Genomic DNA, 18,998 nt, shown 5'->3' with positions numbered 1-18,998 from the left:
AGAGGCTAAAACCATCTATCTAATTGCATTAATTTCTGATTTAATATGGCAGTTAATCATAATCAACATCACAAGACATAGCTGACATAAAATTTTGTAGTGCCCCGATTTCTTCTGGGGCAAAAATATAATGAACAAAAAATTGGAAAAAAAAAAATCATTGTAGGTTATTGCTTTTGTTATATGGTATTGTCTATCCTAGAAATTTCTCGCCGAACGACTTCTTTTCAAAGGATTTTACTCAAGTAACTATAGCCAACCATCAAACATCAAACTAATATCTAAGAAGTCCTTTTTATCCTACAGACAAGAAGGGCATCAAACTTAAGCAAAGTCATAAATGAAATTACTGAAAGAGATGTGATTTTTTAACTTAAAATTTAATTGACATATGGATTCAGCCACTGGTAGCTTCTTATACATGAAAATAAAAATGAGATCAACTTATTATGACATATATATTGATCAAAATCAATGCCAAACATACTTGACAAACCAATATAAACATAAATAAATACATGCATCGATAAAATCAAACCAAACTCTATGCCAATACGGGTTGATCCAAATGATCATTATCAAGACCGTTATAGTTGTGATATATGATCCAGTGAAACTCCAGTTGAATGCTACCATGTCGATAATAGATTCATCATCTTCGTCTTGCACTGTTGTTGAAGGTGGTGGTAATGCCGCATTAGTGCAATTTTTCTTAATTAACCGACCACAGAGATAAGGATTACCTTCAAAATCGTCTTCATTAAAAGTTTCAAATTGAAATTGATTAGGAATTGGCCCCGATAAATTATTGTGTGCCACATGGAAGACCTCCAAATTATATAGTTGGGTTAATTGCGGAGGAATTTGACCCCTTAATTTATTGTGGGAAAGGTCTAGACTCTCTATCTCTTTCATATGGGCAAAGCTCTTAGGTATAAGTCCTGATAAGAAATTGTAAGATAAATTCAATGCTATGATTCCTTGTAGCTCTCCAATTGTCGATGGAATTTTACCAGTTAATTCATTGTTTGACAAATCCAATCCGACAATATTTTCAAAAGTATATCCCTTATATGAATCTAATCTATTTTTCATCGTAAATTCTACTTCCAAGAATATTTTTGTATCTAATGATTCATAAAAGCCTTCCTCCACATAAAATGATGAAATTGTTGAATCAGAGAGGAAATCTAGTTCATCATTAGCAATACCCCAACCATACACCGAAATGGAAGGCCCACAATCAATCTCTTCTACCATTCTCCAGCATGCCAAATTAGTAAAACATGAAGGTATTGACCCATTGAGTTTGTTATGTGAAAGATCTAAGAGACCCAGGTTCATTAGTTTACACAATTGATTAGGAATACTACCTTGTAGGTGATTGTCTGACAAGAGAAGAAAATGAAGAGCTGAGTGATAATTAAACCAACGGGGATCAATATTTCCAGAAAACTTGTTATCTCTCAAATCAAGTGTAACTAATTCAGAGTTTTCAAACAATGAATTTGGGATTGATCCACTGAGAGAATTTTTTTGCATATAAAGATAGTTCACCGAAAGATTAAAGTCACATGGTATGGATCCCGACAACCTATTTTCAGAGACATCTAGCATTGAAAGTGCTTCAAGATTGCTTAGCTCAATGGGAAGAGTACCTTCTAAAAGATTATTTGACATTAAAAGATAAGCAAGACTTGAAATTTTGTCAATCCATTGTGGAATTTGACCAGATACTTTATTGTTGCTGATATCTAAGAAAAGTAAAGAAGTTGCATTCAATAGCCCATTTCCAATCTTCCCACTAAAGGTGTTGTTATCCAAGTACAACCACTCCAATAGAGTTAGGTTCATATGCCTAGGAAAAATCTGCCCTTGAAATTTGTTATTTGATAGTCTTAGTATTCTTAATGAGAAGCAACCATTAACAAAATTATCAGGTAACTCTCCTGAAAAATTATTGCTAGACAAGTCCAAAGTATCAAGTCCTTTCATTTTACCCATTGAAGAAGGAATTTTACCTTGTAATAAATTCTTTGACATGTCTATATACGACAAGCGAGGCAAAATTATACCTATATTCTCGGGCAACTGACCTGTAAAATTGTTGCTAGCAATATTTAGAAGACGTAGATTGCATTTAGACTTGGACACTTGAAGAATTCCTGAGAATGAGTTATTCCTTAAACTTAGATCTTCTAATTTGGTGTAATTTTCTAATAACCAAACGGGAAAATTTCCAACTAATTTGTTATTAGAGAGGTCAATGAATCTTAAATTGTAATAGTATGAGAGAATATGAGGTATGACCTCTAAGTTGCAATTTTGTAATAAGATGCCCTTCAATTGATATGTTGGAAGTCGATTTTCACTTGCAGGTTGAAACAGATCATAAGTCGAGGAACTTTCCAAATTGTTATGGGAAAGTGACAAATATTCAAGGGATGTGAGATCATAAGCAACAAATGACAAGAAGTTCCCATTTAACTGATTGCCTGAAAGATCAAGAACCTTAAGATTACTCAAGTTGCGTAGGCATTTCAATTGGTGACCATCGAAAATGTTGAAACCAAGATGCAATTCAGCCAAGTCCTTCAATTCACATATTCCTAAAAATGAGATCAAATAGAGAAAATAAAAGTTTAAACACTCATACACAAATAGATGTGCAATATGTTATTATAAAGGGAATTTTGGATCATATGAAAAAAAAAAAAAACAAAATATTGATAATAAATTATCGCAGATAGTACTAATCATCTATAAAATCTTTAAACACTTGCTAATTCGATAAATATATTACGTATTTTGCATGCCATTTATTTTACAGTCTCTTCCTAGTTCATTTTTATTTGTCATATATCCACAAATGTAATTGGAATGAAGGTTCGATTATAAGGATACCTTTATTCATTTTAACATAAAATTAAAGACAACTTTTCAATTTTTTTGATTTTGCATACCTAAGCTTTCCAAAGAGGTGTTAATATGATTATATCGTAGATCCAATACTTTCAAATTTGTCAAATTTGCTGGACCTGAGCAAATGAACAAAAGAAATGGAATTTAAACATCAGTTAGGAAAATACTGAATTATTCTAAAAAATTAATTGAAGCCAACAACTAAAACTGCGAATACATATATATTTTTCAAAGAATCACTTGACAATCAGAAGTTAAAATCATTATAGAAAGATTCAAATTTGATATTTAACTATAGTATATTGTAAATTAAGGGTTTCAAAATGCTAAAACAATGTCGTAAAATTTTTAAGTAAATATCCGAAATAACAAAGTAATATTAATTTAATACTTTGACATTGAACTTTGAAATTATTAGTTTTTTTTTTAATTGTTACCTAAAGTAAGAGCATCACCGCTCATCTCATTGGATTCCATATACAACTGTTCCAAGTTTTTTAAATACTTTAAACCTGCATAAGAATAGAATTAGATAACAAAAGAAGAGATAACAATATTATTGCAGTCCTACTCTTTTGAGCCAACTACATATATTTATATATATTTTTCTCATAAATAAATATGCATTTTCTAGAGCATGTATATAAGACAACTACAGACTTTGTCTTATACTTAATGTATATAAAAATTAATATCTAATAATGTTACATTATGACACAGGTCCAACATTTCCAAGTTCTTCAATTTTTTTAATCTTACACCAAGAGAAAGAATTATATTTTAAAATACAAAAATCACTCTCTAATAACCTTACATGATTTAATTAATTTATTTGAGCCAATTAGAAGATACAATGAAATATGCATAGTTTAAATAGTAATTCTATACTCTGCATTGATTATACAGACTCTTTCACGTCTATTGAGACATGTTATGTGATTGTTACTTTAATTATTTTATAAGTTTGATTACTTAAAACATTTATTATTGTTAATTATCCACACATTATAGATGTAATCAGTACTTGAAATAAAGGTTCAAGTAAAAAGATGCTATTATTCATTTTTAATAGTAAAATGAAAATTTTAGATTTTGTATACCTTGAGCATTGACGATCTGATTAAATCTTAAATCCAACATTTTCAATTTTGTCAAATTTACTAACCCTGCACCAATGAAAAAGAGAAATAAAATATAAAAGTCAGATAATTAATTATAGAGAAGGTTAGATAAGTATACTCTCAGTGATTAATTGAACCCACCAGTTAAATCTTCAAGTAATTTAATCTATTTTTTAAGATAATGGCTTTAGATTGAAGAGACAAGTTATTATAAAATGTTTTAATATTGGTATTCAAGTATTACATATTTAAATTGAACATTTGAATATTACCTAGTTGAGTAAGAGAACCGCTTATTCCATTATCATACATATACAATTTTTCCAAACTTTTTAAGTTTTGTAAACCTGCATCAAAAGAGAGTTAAATTACTAAATATATAATAAATTAAAATATTACTATATATCTTATTTATTTGTCTCTTATTGAATTATTTACTTAATTGTTGTTTAGTATAACTTATTTAATCTACATTATTAGATTAAATAATCAATTATAACATATTTAGGGTAGTTTGTTATGTGAATAATCTAATTGTGATTATAATCAAATTTATTTAAGTTATAATCCAAAACCAAAAGTTAATAAAATTAGATTTTTTGAATTATTGGATTTAATTAATGATTTTTTTTTATTTTTTATCTAGAAGCTAAAGCATTATGTATATTGGACATCTTAACACAAACAATTATTTTTTAAAATTATTTGTCAAATAGATACAATTGAATTTGATTATTCCATAATCAATTATTCTTATAATAACAATTTCTTATCATAATCTAATATATATATTATTTGGACAGTGAAAGATTCATGAAAATGATAATTTTTTAACCTTTATTTATTTGTACAATACTACTGACCTATTCGTATAATATCATCTATTTAGAATGTGCATAATTGATAATCAATTTTTAATATTTTTGTATGCATTATTTTATATATGCAAGAGTACTTCTAACTATTCTTAATTTTTTAGTATGATATTTATAGCATAAAACACAAAATTTTATGAATTTTTAAATGTTACAAACCTAAACTTGCCAGAGAAGTGTTGATTTGATTTGAACTTAAATCCAATATTTTTAAGTTTGTCAAATTCGCTAAACCTGCACCGGAAGAAAAATGTGAGTACTTTGAACCAATGTAAGCAATAAAAGTCCATGATGGAAAAATTAAGGGATATTAATTAAAATGAGCAAAAACTTTTCCGTGTAAACATTTTTAGGCAAACGCACATTAGTTTTACTTTTATAAGCAAATTTTTTTGTAACTCCAAAAATACCCTCCCAGCCCTGTAGGTGTAGAAGCTGGAAAAATGCGTTTGCCTAAAAAGGTTTAAGTGGAAAAAATTTTGCCTATTTTAATTAATATCCCAAAAATTAATAGTCATGAATATTATTAATAGAGAATTATAATATATCTACAAAATATGTTTAATAATATCTACAAGGAAAATCCTCTAATATCAAGATTAAATTTCTGTATACCAATTTAATTTGAATTTTCAACTTTGAATATTAAATAACTTTTTAAGCATTACATATTTAAAGTGAAGAAAGATTTACCTAGAGCAGTAAGAGAACCACTCATTCCATTATAACTCATATATAACTCTTCCAAACTTTTTATATTTTGTAAACCTGCATAAAGAGAGTTACAATAGTAAATAAGAAATTAAAATATTATTATATATCCTACTTTGTTTGTTATTTATTTATTTACTTAATTATTGTTTAGTATAACTTATTTTATCTAGATTATTAGATTAAATAATCAATTACACCATGTTAAGGATAGTTTATTATGTAAATAATATAATTGCAATTATAATCACATTTTTAGATTATTTAAGTTATAATCCAAAAGTTTATAAAATTAGATTTTTTTTTAAATTATTGGATTTAATTATTTTTTTTTTTTCATCTTAATCTAAAAGCTAGAGTATAAGGTGTAGTGAACATTTTAACACAAACAATCATCTTTTTAAATTATTTATCAAATAGACACAATTGAATTTGATTATCACATAATCAATTGTTTCCATAATAATAATAATAATAATAATTTATAACTATAATTCAATAATCATAGGTATTATTAGGACAGTCAAAGATTCTTGCAAATAATAATATTTCAATTTGTAACTACTTGTACAATACTACTAACCTATTGGAGTGTAAAATCTTAGTTATTTGAGTGTAATGTCATCTATTTAGCATATGCATAATTTATCATCAAATTTTAATGTTTTGCCTTTTGGTTGCATTATTCTATATATGGAAGAGTATTTACTCTTAAATTGTCTACAACACTTATTGATTTGATAGGAATGTTAAATGATTTCACTTTATTTATTTTATAAATTTGTTTACTTGAAATATTTTTTATTATTATTTATCTATATATTATGCAAATTGTATTGGAAATAAAGTTCAATTATAAAAAGGTGTTAATATTCATTTTAACAGTAAATAGAAAATTTTACAAATTTTAACAGTAAATAATAATTTTACTATTATTTTATATATGCAAGAGTATTTCTATCTATATTTGATTTTTTTTAGTATAATATTTATAGCATAAAACACAATTTTTTATGAATTTTTAAATAGTATATACCTAAACTTGTTAGAGAAGTGTTGATATGATTTTCACTTAGATCCAATATTTTCAACTTTGTCATATTTGCTAAACCTGCAAAAAATATAAAAAAAAGGATAAAAAAGAAAAGAGTTCGAAAATCATATAGAAAAAAGAAGAAAATTAATTTTATATACGTATGTATATAATTGTAGATATTAAATGCCATCAAACTCAAAATTCTAATATTATAAATTCATTATACTGTTTAAAAATATATCTAAAAAATATGATTAATAATATCAACAAAGAAAATCTCTAATCTCAAGATTAAATTTGAATTTTCATCACTTAAATCTTAAATCTAATTAATTATAATTATAATTTTATAATATGTACATATTACTTAATTCTAATTTCGTTAATCTTTAAAAAATATTTTATGTAAAAACATTTTTAGGGGTGGATATGAACTTTGTGGTCCAGTACTTGAAATTTAAAAGAAAAAAAAGGAAGATAATAAATGACTTTTGGTCATCATAAGATACCACTTCAACATGTTAAACTGTAAGATAAAATTAATAATAATAAAATTATGTATAAAAATAATATATATAATTTTATATATAAATAATGATATATTATTATATAATTAGATGTTATTTTATTTTTAATTTAAAATTACTTAATTATTTAGTAATTTATTAAAATTATATAAAATATAATATTAGTTAATTAATAGAATAGGTACTAGATAAATTCAATATAATAAAATAATATTTCACCATTGGTTTTCATTGATGTTACCTAATGAATTAAGAACACCGTTCAGTCTATTATATCTCATCTTAAATTCTTCTAGGTTTTTCAAATTTTTTAGACCTGCACAAAGAAAAGAGAAATTAGAATATCATTTTTTATCATATTTCATAAGCCTTAACCAGCGATATGTATGTTATGTAATTGTCCTATCACCTATTTTATTGATATAATTGACAACTCATTCACTTTTAATTTTCCTTTGTACGAATTATTTTATAATTCTTGTTTTTTTAATTGTGATTAATAGCATAAAACTTAAAATTTTGCAAATATTTAAATATTGCATACCTAAATTGGCTAGAGAAGTATTGATTTCATTATAACTTAGATCCAATCTTTTCAAGTTTGTCAAATTTCCTAAACCTGCACCAAAAATTTAAATAAATAAGCTGTCATACATAGCATACATATCTACAAGTAATTACTTGAAATTTTCAACTATATATAAATTACTTGAAATTTTAAATACTTGGAAGAGAATTTAATAAAACAAACCCAATTCAAATATCATAAGTTCATTATACTGTTTAAAAATATATCTAAAAAATATGTTTAATAATATCTACAAGATTAATCCTCTAATATCAAGATTAAATTTTTATATAACAATTTGCTTTGAATTTTCAACTTCAAAAATTTAAAATAAAAATTGCTTGATGGTAGATACCTAGATTTGATAGATGTCCATTTATTTGATTATCACTTAAATCCAATGCTTGCAAGTTTTTCATGCTTGCAAAACCTACACACAAAAGATAAATAAATTTTAAAATCAAATATACGAATCCATAAATGAAAAATATTAGTAATTTGATATAGTGGTTAAAACTTCACATATTTGAACACCAATTTTTAGTATGATTTCTTCTATTCTTATATTATAAATAAACTAATTCACTATAATTAGAAAAAGAAAATATACTTGTTTGTTATTATCACTAATTACAAATAGAATTTTATTTTTTTAATAATCATTTATTTTTAGAATTTTCATTGAGTAGAAAAAAATAAAATTTTCTAACTTAATTCTAAAATTTGAAAGCTTTTCATCAATACAAAACTTAATTACCTAAAATACCCTACATTATGTGATAAATTTAAATTAAAATATTAAAAGGAGAATTAAGTAGTTTAATTCCCAAAAAAGAAAAAGTCAAGATTTGATTATAAAATTCATATGAAAATGCTTGTATTTAGATACTCTGTTTATTCCTACAATTTGACTTAATTACAGATGATGTTTTGGGCCGCAAGTATTTGATATTAATTTTTATTACCTTTATGCATAAAAAACTATACAACTTGCCATTGAGAAATATAATTAATTATTATAAATAGAAGGTTATAATAATAAATAAAAATACTAAAAATTATTCAAACAGTATTTGTTTAAAAATACAAACACATTATTTGTTTAAAAATAATTACTAAATGTTTTGTGTAACTAAATACTATTAAGTTAAAAAAAAAAGTGACAACAAAAACAACAACAAATAATCCCTCCAAATTTTAGTATCAACAAATTAAGAAGAGATGATTATTGTTATAAATTCTATTAATATTATAATTATAACTTAGATTCAACATTTCCAAGTTTGTAAGATGAATTTTATACCTGCACCAAGAAAAAAGAGTTAGTTTTTTGAAATTAAAAATAAAAATAAATTAAGATTAATTAATTGAATATTGTATACCTTGTTTCACTGATTTGAGACCTTCTCCCAAACTATTACCCTTAAGATTCAAAGTGATGAGTGTAGTTAGGGTAGTCAAATATGATAAAAGGGTGACGTTGAAGTAATTCCAATGAAAATCTAAGATCTCGAGTTGTTTCAAACTCCTAAATCCATCATTTGCTGTAAAGGTAATATCAATACATTATTTACTCATTATATTTATAATTTACTCTGGATATTTATTGATTCTCCAAAGAAAATCAATGAATCCATCAACAGAAATATATAGATAGAAATTCTTTGACACATAATAATCATGTTTTATAATTTAATTAAGAACGTCTGCAACAATGGCATCAATTTTTTGTAGGCCGATAAATTAAGATAATATAAATACTTTTCTGCTTGACTGCTGCAAAAGTAATTTAACATGAGCATATATATTAAGCTAACTACTTAAATAATATACATACCTTTATTCTCATGCCAACCTCCAAAGTCATTCCCAGATAAATCCAGACTTCTCAGCTCTTCAAAAGGATGGAACAAAGACAAATTTAGAGTTGGAAGTCTACGAATTGAATAAAACTGCCTAGTGAAATTGAGGGACAGTTTGATGACATGTCTAGTAGTGGTGTTGCATTGAACTCGCTCCCATTCACAATAATTAGACATTTTATCATCAACCCATGAAACAAGGATTTTTTCTGTTTCATAATTGCTAACTGATTTTATGAAAGACTTCAATTCTAATAGACCAATCCTCTCTTTCTCTGAAAAACCTTTGAATCCGTATGCTTGAACCAAAACTATTGAAACCATCAATAACAACTTAATTAGCAACCTCTCCATCATATTTTTCTTCTTTAATCTATCGATCTGTTTGTTTACTATGCTTTGAATTTTTTTCTTTCTGTTTTGAGTTCTATATATAGAATTAAAATTGAAGTCTCTATCAACTTTTTTGGTTTTAGTCATAAAAATCTCAATCAACTAATGGAGTAAATTACACGAACAATAATTTTACTTTCTTTGTTTATTGAATTTGTCAAAACATGTTGGTTGATAGAATTATTAACCTTCTAGATTCCTAATATATAACCAACTCAAAAATTATAATTTGGTAAAATATGAAAAATTAATTTTAAACACTAATATTATCATAAAATCCAATAACTTATGTATTATTCCCTTAATGAAACAATAAATATTATATTATTAATATATTGTGCTAGATAATGCTAGATGTGATAGTGTAGATAGAGTCTACCATCATATAATATAGTTTGATGTTAGATAGTAGAGTTGATAGCCATATGCATTCTGTTTCATCAAAATACATTTGGTTTGAATAATATTTTATTATTAAAAATAAAATATCACCACAAAAATATATTATCTAGAATATTTTTTGAAATAAATTATTAGTATATTTGATAAAAATGAGTAAATATAAATAATTATCATATTTAATTTAATATAATAAAAAATATTAAGATATTATTTAATTAAATGTCTTTGAGTATAATATTTTAAAGAAATTTCATATTATTATATTAATTAAAAACGATAACATTTTTATTCTAAAAAATTAATAATTAAAGATATAATTATAATAAAATCAATATTTACTTTGATAATTTTTTAATATTTAAATTGGGCATGGTTTATGACTAAATCTATCTTTTAAACAATTTTTGATACTTTGTTAATTAAACTTAATATTGAGTATTATCGAGAATATTTCAAAATTAATTGAAATACACAAATAGTAATGGCCAATGAATATATAAATATATGTGTGTGTATTTTAATTAGGCCAAAAAAAAAAATTCATACAAGATTTATCATTCAAACACAACTCATTTAGAATTAAGTTTCATATATAAATTTCAAATCTCAATCAATTAATGAACCAATAATTTTTTATTATTTAATTTATCTCAAATTTAACAAGTTAAAAGATTAACTTATCTAGTACACAATACTTTTGTTTTTCTTTAAATTAATTATATAAACAAAATTGACATCTTGATAAAATTTATTGTTTTTAATCATTAATAAAATTATCATGTGGAGTAAATAGAATGACCAATAATTTTATTATTTTACTAATATGTCAAAATATATTATTAATATTTAAAATTTTTATATAAGTGATACTAAATAACACTCTTTTCAATCTATATCAATTTGAATCACTCATTTTTATTTAAAAAAATATCATGAAAATGATATAACAAATAATTATTGATTTAAACGAATTCATTTCAAATATATTTACTTTGATTGACTCACACACATTCAAATATATATATATACTTTTATTTTTTTATTAATTTGCTAAAATATTAGCATAAATTATTAGATATTAATAATTACTTGAAATTAAAACATTAACATATCATAAGAGGATTTTGATAATCTTTTAAACTATTAATAACTCAATTACAAATAATTTTAAATCAATTAATATTTAAAGTCACAAGTCAATTACTATTTTAATCTTAATATTTTCCACCAATTGATGGGTCAACAAATTTGCTATCATAAATTTAAAAGTTTGACTAAAGACTTTTACATTTTCTCATTAACGAAATTTCCTTACATTTTATTAATTTTCAAATGTAAGTCTATAATCAAAATCATTTATTAATTGAAAACTCTTTCGTAATTGAAGGGATTTTAAATGTTGAAATTTTAACATATATAGAGACAAATTAAGAAAAGAAATTTTATGAATCTCGTGATAATATTATTATAAGTCACTCATTAAATCTTATTGTTTAAATTATAGACAAATCTTGCATGTAAATAACAAAACTGTTAATAATAAATATTTGACAAAAAGACAAAAAAGAATATAATCTTGTTTTGAAGTCTCCTCTTTCAAATTATGAAAAGACGATATAATCTTTACTAACTTTTAAATGCAAGTCTATAGTCATAGTCATTTAAACTCGCTCTCATTCACGACAATCAGGCACTTTATCATTAACCCATGAAACAAGAATTTCTTTTGTTTCATAATTACTGATTGATTTTATGAAAGACTTTAATCCTAACATATCAATCCTCTTTTTTTTTTGAGAAACTTTTGAATTCGTATGTTTGAACCAAAACTATGACAACCATCAATAACAACTTAATTAGCATCTTTTCCATCATATTTTTCTTCTTTAATCTATTAATCTACTTATTCACTTTGCTTTGGATTCTTCTTTTCTTTCTACTTAGAGTTATACGGAACTAAATTTGAAGTCTTTATCAACTTATGTGGTTTTAGTCATTACAATCTCAATCAACTAATGGAGTAAATTACATGAAGGATAATTTTAATTTCTTTGTTTACTTAATTTTTCAAAACGTTGATAGAATTATCAAGTTTTTAGATTTCTAATATATAATCAACTCAATAATTATAATTTCCCAAAATATGAAAATTTAATTTAAAATGCTAATTTAATCATAAAATCCAATATCTTACCTATTATACACTTAATGGAACAATGAATATTATATTACCAAGAACAAGGTTGCATGCACACACACTTTGAGTACATAAAATTAATATATAAATTTCGTATTATTATATGATTGATTGTTATTTTATCTTTAATTTAAAATCACTCAATCATATAATAACATATTATTTGCATATTTATTTTGTATACTTAAAATGTATACATATAATTTTATTAATTTAGTATCACTTGTATGTAAATTTAAGATATTTATAATTTCTTTGAATATTTTGACACATTAATAAAAAAATTAAAATGATTGCTTGTTCTATTTACTTCACTTGGTAATTTAATTAATGACTGAAAACACAAATTTTTTTTTATATATCAATTTTATTTGTTTATATAAATTTTTTTTTTTTAAGCTAAGTATTACGTATTTTAAAAGTCCATTTGACTTGTCAATTTGAGGTAAACTAAACAAACAAAAAATTGTTATCAAAATTAAGTATTATGCATAAATTTCAAATTTCAATCAATTAATGGGCCAACAATTTTTTGTTTATTTAGTTTATCTCAAATTTTATAAGTCAATCAATTGACTTTTAAAATACGTAATACTTTTGTTTAAAAAAATTTAAATTATATAAAAGAGAAAGATTGATATCTCAATAAAATTTACTATTTTCAATTTATAATAAAATTATCAAATAGAGTAAATAGCATACCAATAATTTTTAATTTTTTATTAATGTGTCAGAACATTCAAAGAAAATATTAGTATCTTAGATTTTTATACAAGTGATACTAAACACCCTCTCTTTCAATCTTTATTAAGAACATTATTATATGTATATATTTTTTATAAATAATTTGGTTACAAAGATAATGTGTAAATATATGATGAGTATTATCTTTAATTCTAAATCATCAAATCACATAATGATACATCATTTGTGTATCTAAATTATGTATCAAAAATATATATGTATAATTTTATTATTTTATTAATTAGTATCACTCATTTTTAAGTAAACAAGTACCATGAAAATAATATAAGTAATTATTGATTGAGAAAATAACATTTTCCCATCCAATGTATTATCTAAAAACATTTGTCCACCTAAAATGAAATTATATTTGAAAAAACTAAAAATGTAAGGGTAAATAGTATTTTTATCATTTATTAACTTTGAAAAAAATAAAAAAATAACAACTTTCTATTACATTTAAATGTTTTAAACATGCATTTAACACTTAAAAAGTTTAAAAAATTACAAATTAATCTTTGAAATTTTTTTCAAACCCTCATATATTTTGAAACTATTATATGGTCCCAATAGTTGTAAATAACATTTATATCCACAATTTATTACATTTTGTTCAATTCTTTGGAGATGTAATTATCATTTTTTAGACTATTAGGGGTAGATTTATATTTTAAAATTTTCTAAAAGACATCCAAACTTTTTTTGAATTTTCAATAACCTTCAAAATTTTTTTAAAAAACTCCTAATATTTTCAAAAATTACAATTTATCCTTTGATAAACAATTACACGACAAAAATAACCCTACCTATAGGAAAAAGGAAGAAAGATTGAGGGTGAAAGGAAAGAAAAATAAGAAGCTTCTTTTATAATTTGGATATTTAGATAATTATTTCTTTAATTGTTTTTAATTTTAGGGTTATATGATAATTTTAAAAAATAAAAAGTAGAGATAAAGTAGTAATTTCACTATTTAATATTTTTGTTTCATTAGCAAAATTTAATTTTGGGTAGAAAAATATTAATTATGCTTGATTTTAGGTGAAAAATGTTATTTATATTAATTAGGGGTGAAAAATTGTTGCAGCGTCAAACCATGGGTGAAAAAAGATAATTCAATCTTATTGATTTAATTGAATTCATTACAAATTTATTTACATTAACTCAGGCAAACAAATTATAAACTTTTAATATTTTTATTAATTTGCCAAAATATTAGCAAAAATTATCAGATATTAATTATTTGAAATTAAAACGTTAACATATTATTGGAGGATTCAGATAATCTTTTAATCCATTAATAACTCCAGTCAATTACTATATTGGTCTTAACAATTTATTATCCTAAAATTGAAAATTTGGCTAAGGAAATTTCATATTTTGTTATTGATAAAATTTCATTATTTTTTATCAACTTTCAAATGTTATTGTTCACTTGTCAATTTTACTCTTTTGACCGCAAATATTTCAATTAAATAAGGAAATAAATTAATTGGCTAGCAACTTTTCATACTATAATTGAGATAAGATTTATTGTCATTCATCAAGTCTTGTTTAAATTGACAGTCAAGTCTTTTATTGAAAGACAAACAAAAATGATATAATAATACATATCTTATATAATATAATTTTATATTTAAATCTTATCGTTTAAATTACGAAATAATAGATTATTGAATTTAAAGAATGAAAATGGGAATAGTCAAGTGTTTTATTATAAGACAAAAAATGAAAGTGATGAAACAATACATATATATCTTAGATAATATAATCTTCTATTAATCTTGTTATTTAAATTATGAAGTTTAATAACCAAGTTTTTTATTGAAAGATAAAAAAAGAAAATGATAATTGATTCTTATATTTGAATAACGAAAATATTAATTATCAAGTCTTTTATTAAATGACAAAAAGAAAATGATAAAACAATATATATCCTCAACATAGACTCTTGATATTTTAAATCAAACTACATAAAAAATTGGACTCTTCAATTTTTTTTTGTGTCTCTTTATATTCTTATACCGAATCCTATAAAAAATTAGTGTATTTTTCATTGGTGTAAACTTAGACATCGATAATAATTTATGAAAATGCTAATAGTTAAACCTTTCATGTAAACACACCGAAGAAAAGTTTATAAAAATCTATTTACAAGAAAATAATTATTGGCAAATTAAAGGGGGAAAAATTATAGGCCGATAAATTCACACAATGAGTATAATTTGATAACAAATATGATACATGTAACTTATGTATACACTTTGTAAACACATCTCTGATAGTTGCTACACGCATATCTAAAACAAATACATATATCCCACTTGTAATAAGGTTCAAGCTTCTCTAGAACAGTCAAGCTAATATCTAATCAGTTGTTGAGGTTAAAATTCCTTTAGTCTCATATAAAAAATGTATTTCACAATTTGTGCAGAGAGATAGACTTGTCAAAAGAATCTAAAAATAAAAATCAGAGTGAAAGAAGCAGTTTTGAGCTGCTAAAAAAATAAAGTGAACATGATTGAAAAACCAATAAAATATCAGAGATATATGAAGCTACTAAACAAAGGAGAGAAGAGTAGTTTGTATACCCAAAATAAGTTTCCATAACAATAAAACCTGAATCCAAGAAGCAGTCCAATTGTCCATATCATAATAATCATACAAGTAAAAAATAATATCAATCGTCAGACAATTGTCCATGGTTTGTTGGATCACATTAAAGAAATGGTTTTAACAAACCATGGTTTACTTAAAGTTGTGTACATTTATGATATCCATGGGATTGAATCCAATAATCACTTAATGAAAAGTGAAGGGATAGAGTAATACACATCATCATATTATACCTTTAATTAGAGCAAAATTTTGGAAATCACAAGCATAAATTAACCTTAAAATAAATTGATGGAATTAATTCAATTTCCAACTATTTGTGTTTATTTGATTTACCTAAAATTTGAAAATTCTGTCTAAGAATCTTATATTTTTGGTATTGACAATCTCAATAAATTGAATAATGGAATTTAACAATCACTAAATATTGGTTGAATATTACATGAACATATTAGTTGTGGAGTCTTTGACTATAAGACAAACGTGAAGAAAAAGATATTACTATAAATTTGGGCAATATATATTTTCTATTGACCGAAAAAGAAATTCCTTTCGTAATTGAAGGGTTCTAAATATTGAAATTTTAATATATATCTAAACAAATTAGAAAAAGAAATATCATAAACCTAGAGGTTAGATTTATTGTGGCCACTCGTCTATTTCTTTCGTTTGGTCACAAAATTCATGATCAATTAATGAAATAAATTGATTAATGAAATAAATTGATTGAATAACAATTTTCACCCTTTAATTTGAGCTAAAATTAGTAGTCAAATATTGTCATTTGAATTACGAAAATGTTGGATCGTGCATTTAAATAATGACACTGTTAATAGCCAAATCTTTTGATGAAAATGAAATAACAATACACACATTTAGACAATATGAAAATGAACATATTAGTTGTGGAATCTTTGACTATAAGACAAACGTGAAGAAAAAGATATTACTATAAATTTGGGCAATATATATTTCCTATTGACCGAAAAAGAAAACCCTTTCGTAATTGAAGGGTTATAAATATTGAAATTTCAATATATATCCAAACAAATTAGAAAAAGAAATATAATAAACCTAGAGGCTAGATTCATTGTGGTCACTCATCTATTTCTTTCATTTGGTCACAAAATTCTTGATTAATTAATAAAATAAATTGACTAAATAACAATTTTTCATCCTTTAATTTGAGATAAGATTAGTAGTCAAATATTATCATTTGAATTACCAAAATGTTGGATCATGGATTTAAATAATGATACCGTTAATAGTCAAGTCTTTTAATGAAAACGAAATAACAATTCACATATTTAGACAATATGAAAATGAATATATTAGTTGTGGAGTCTTTGACTATAAGACAAACGTGAAGAAAAAAATATTACTATAAATTTGGGCAATATATATTTCCTATTGACCGAAAAAGAAAACCCTTTCGTAATTGAAGGGTTATAAATATTGAAATTTCAATATATATCCAAACAAATTAGAAAAAGAAATATCATAAACCTAGAGGCTAGATTCATTGTGGTCACTTATCTATTTCTTTCGTTTGGTCACAAAATTCATGATCAATTAATGAAATAAATTGATTGAATAACAATTTTTCATCCTTTAATTTGAGATAAAATTAGTAGTCAAATATTGTCATTTGAATTACGAAAATGTTGGATCGTGCATTTAAATAATGACACTGTTAATAGTCAAGTCTTTTGATGAAAACGAAATAACAATACACATATTTAGACAATATGAAAATGAATATATTAGTTGTGAAGTCTTTGACTATAAGACAAACGTGAAGAAAAATATATTACTATGAATTTGGGCAATATATATTTCCTATTGACCGAAAAAGAAAACCCTTTCGTAATTGAAGGGTTATAAATATTGAAATTTCAATATATATCCAAACAAATTAGAAAAAGAAATATCATAAACCTAGAGGCTAGATTCATTGTGGTCACTCATCTATTTCTTTCATTTGGTCACAAAATTCTTGATTAATTAATGAAATAAATTGACTAAATAACAATTTTTCATCCTTTAATTTGAGATAAGATTAGTAGTCAAATATTATCATTTGAATTACGAAAATGTTGGATCGTGCATTTAAATAATAATACCGTTAATAGTCAAGTCTCTTGATGAAAACGAAATAACAATACACATATTTAGACAATATGAAAATGAATATATTAGTTGTGAAGTCTTTGACTATAAGACAAACGTGAAGAAAAAGATATTACTATAAATTTGGGCAATATATATGTCCTATTGACTGAAAAAGAAAACCCTTTCGTAATTGAAGGGTTATAAATATTGAAATTTCAATATATATCCAAACAAATTAGAAAAAGAAATATCATAAACCTAGAGGTTAGATTTATTGTGGCCACTCATCTATTTATTTCGTTTGGTCACAAAATTCATAATCAATTAATGAAATAAATTGATTGAATGACAATTTTTCATCCTTTAATTTGAGATAAGATTAGTAGTCAAATATTATCATTTGAATTACGAAAATGTTGGATCGTGCATTTAAGTAATGACACTGTTAATAGTCAAGCCTTTTGATGAAAATGAAATAACAATACACATATTTAGATAATATAATATTATATTCAAAGTCTTATTATTTAAATTATAAAAAAGTTTTAATAGTTAAGTTTAGTTTTAATATTCAATGTTTTAATAGTAAGTCTTTATCCATAGATGGAGAAAGAAAATAATATAGCAATTACATATCTAGGATAACCTAATCTTGTATTCAAAGTCTTTTCATTTAAAATACGAATATGTTTTAAGAGTTAAAGTTTAACACTGAAATAATGAAACTGTTTTATCTTATATTTAAATAATGACAATGTCAATAGTCAAGTCTTCTAAAAAAAATGAAATAACTATATATATTTTTTTGACAATATAATATTATATTCAAAGTCTTATCATTTAAATTATGAAGGTTTTAATAGTTAAGTTGGCTTTTTAATAATGAAAGTTTACTTTTAATAATAAGTTTTTTA

General features: G+C 23.6%; 1 protein-coding gene across 2 annotated transcripts; it reads right to left on the bottom strand.

Moving 5' to 3' along the window:
• Positions 1–430: 430 nt before the first annotated feature.
• Positions 431–10,005, bottom strand: LOC123212324 (receptor-like protein 14). Of its 2 annotated transcripts, XM_044631423.1 has the most exons (13): positions 9,598–10,005; positions 9,143–9,304; positions 8,116–8,190; positions 7,737–7,811; positions 7,434–7,508; positions 6,666–6,740; positions 5,612–5,686; positions 5,078–5,152; positions 4,316–4,390; positions 4,023–4,088; positions 3,360–3,434; positions 2,964–3,038; positions 431–2,609 (listed from the first exon to the last, which is right to left on the bottom strand). In XM_044631423.1, exons 1-13 carry the CDS (start codon positions 9,977–9,979, stop codon positions 472–474), a joined length of 3,423 nt encoding a protein of 1,140 aa, XP_044487358.1. In that variant the 5' UTR covers positions 9,980–10,005; the 3' UTR covers positions 431–471. The 2 variants fall into 2 exon arrangements, with proteins under 2 accessions (XP_044487358.1, XP_044487359.1); XM_044631424.1 differs by lacking the exon at positions 7,434–7,508.
• Positions 10,006–18,998: the final 8,993 nt, after the last annotated feature.

Source organism: Mangifera indica, chromosome 3, assembly GCF_011075055.1.
Source record: "Mangifera indica cultivar Alphonso chromosome 3, CATAS_Mindica_2.1, whole genome shotgun sequence".
NCBI lineage: Eukaryota > Viridiplantae > Streptophyta > Magnoliopsida > Sapindales > Anacardiaceae > Mangifera > Mangifera indica.
The sequence above is the reverse complement of the archived record's forward strand: the minus strand, read 5'-3'. Positions and strand labels throughout refer to the sequence as shown.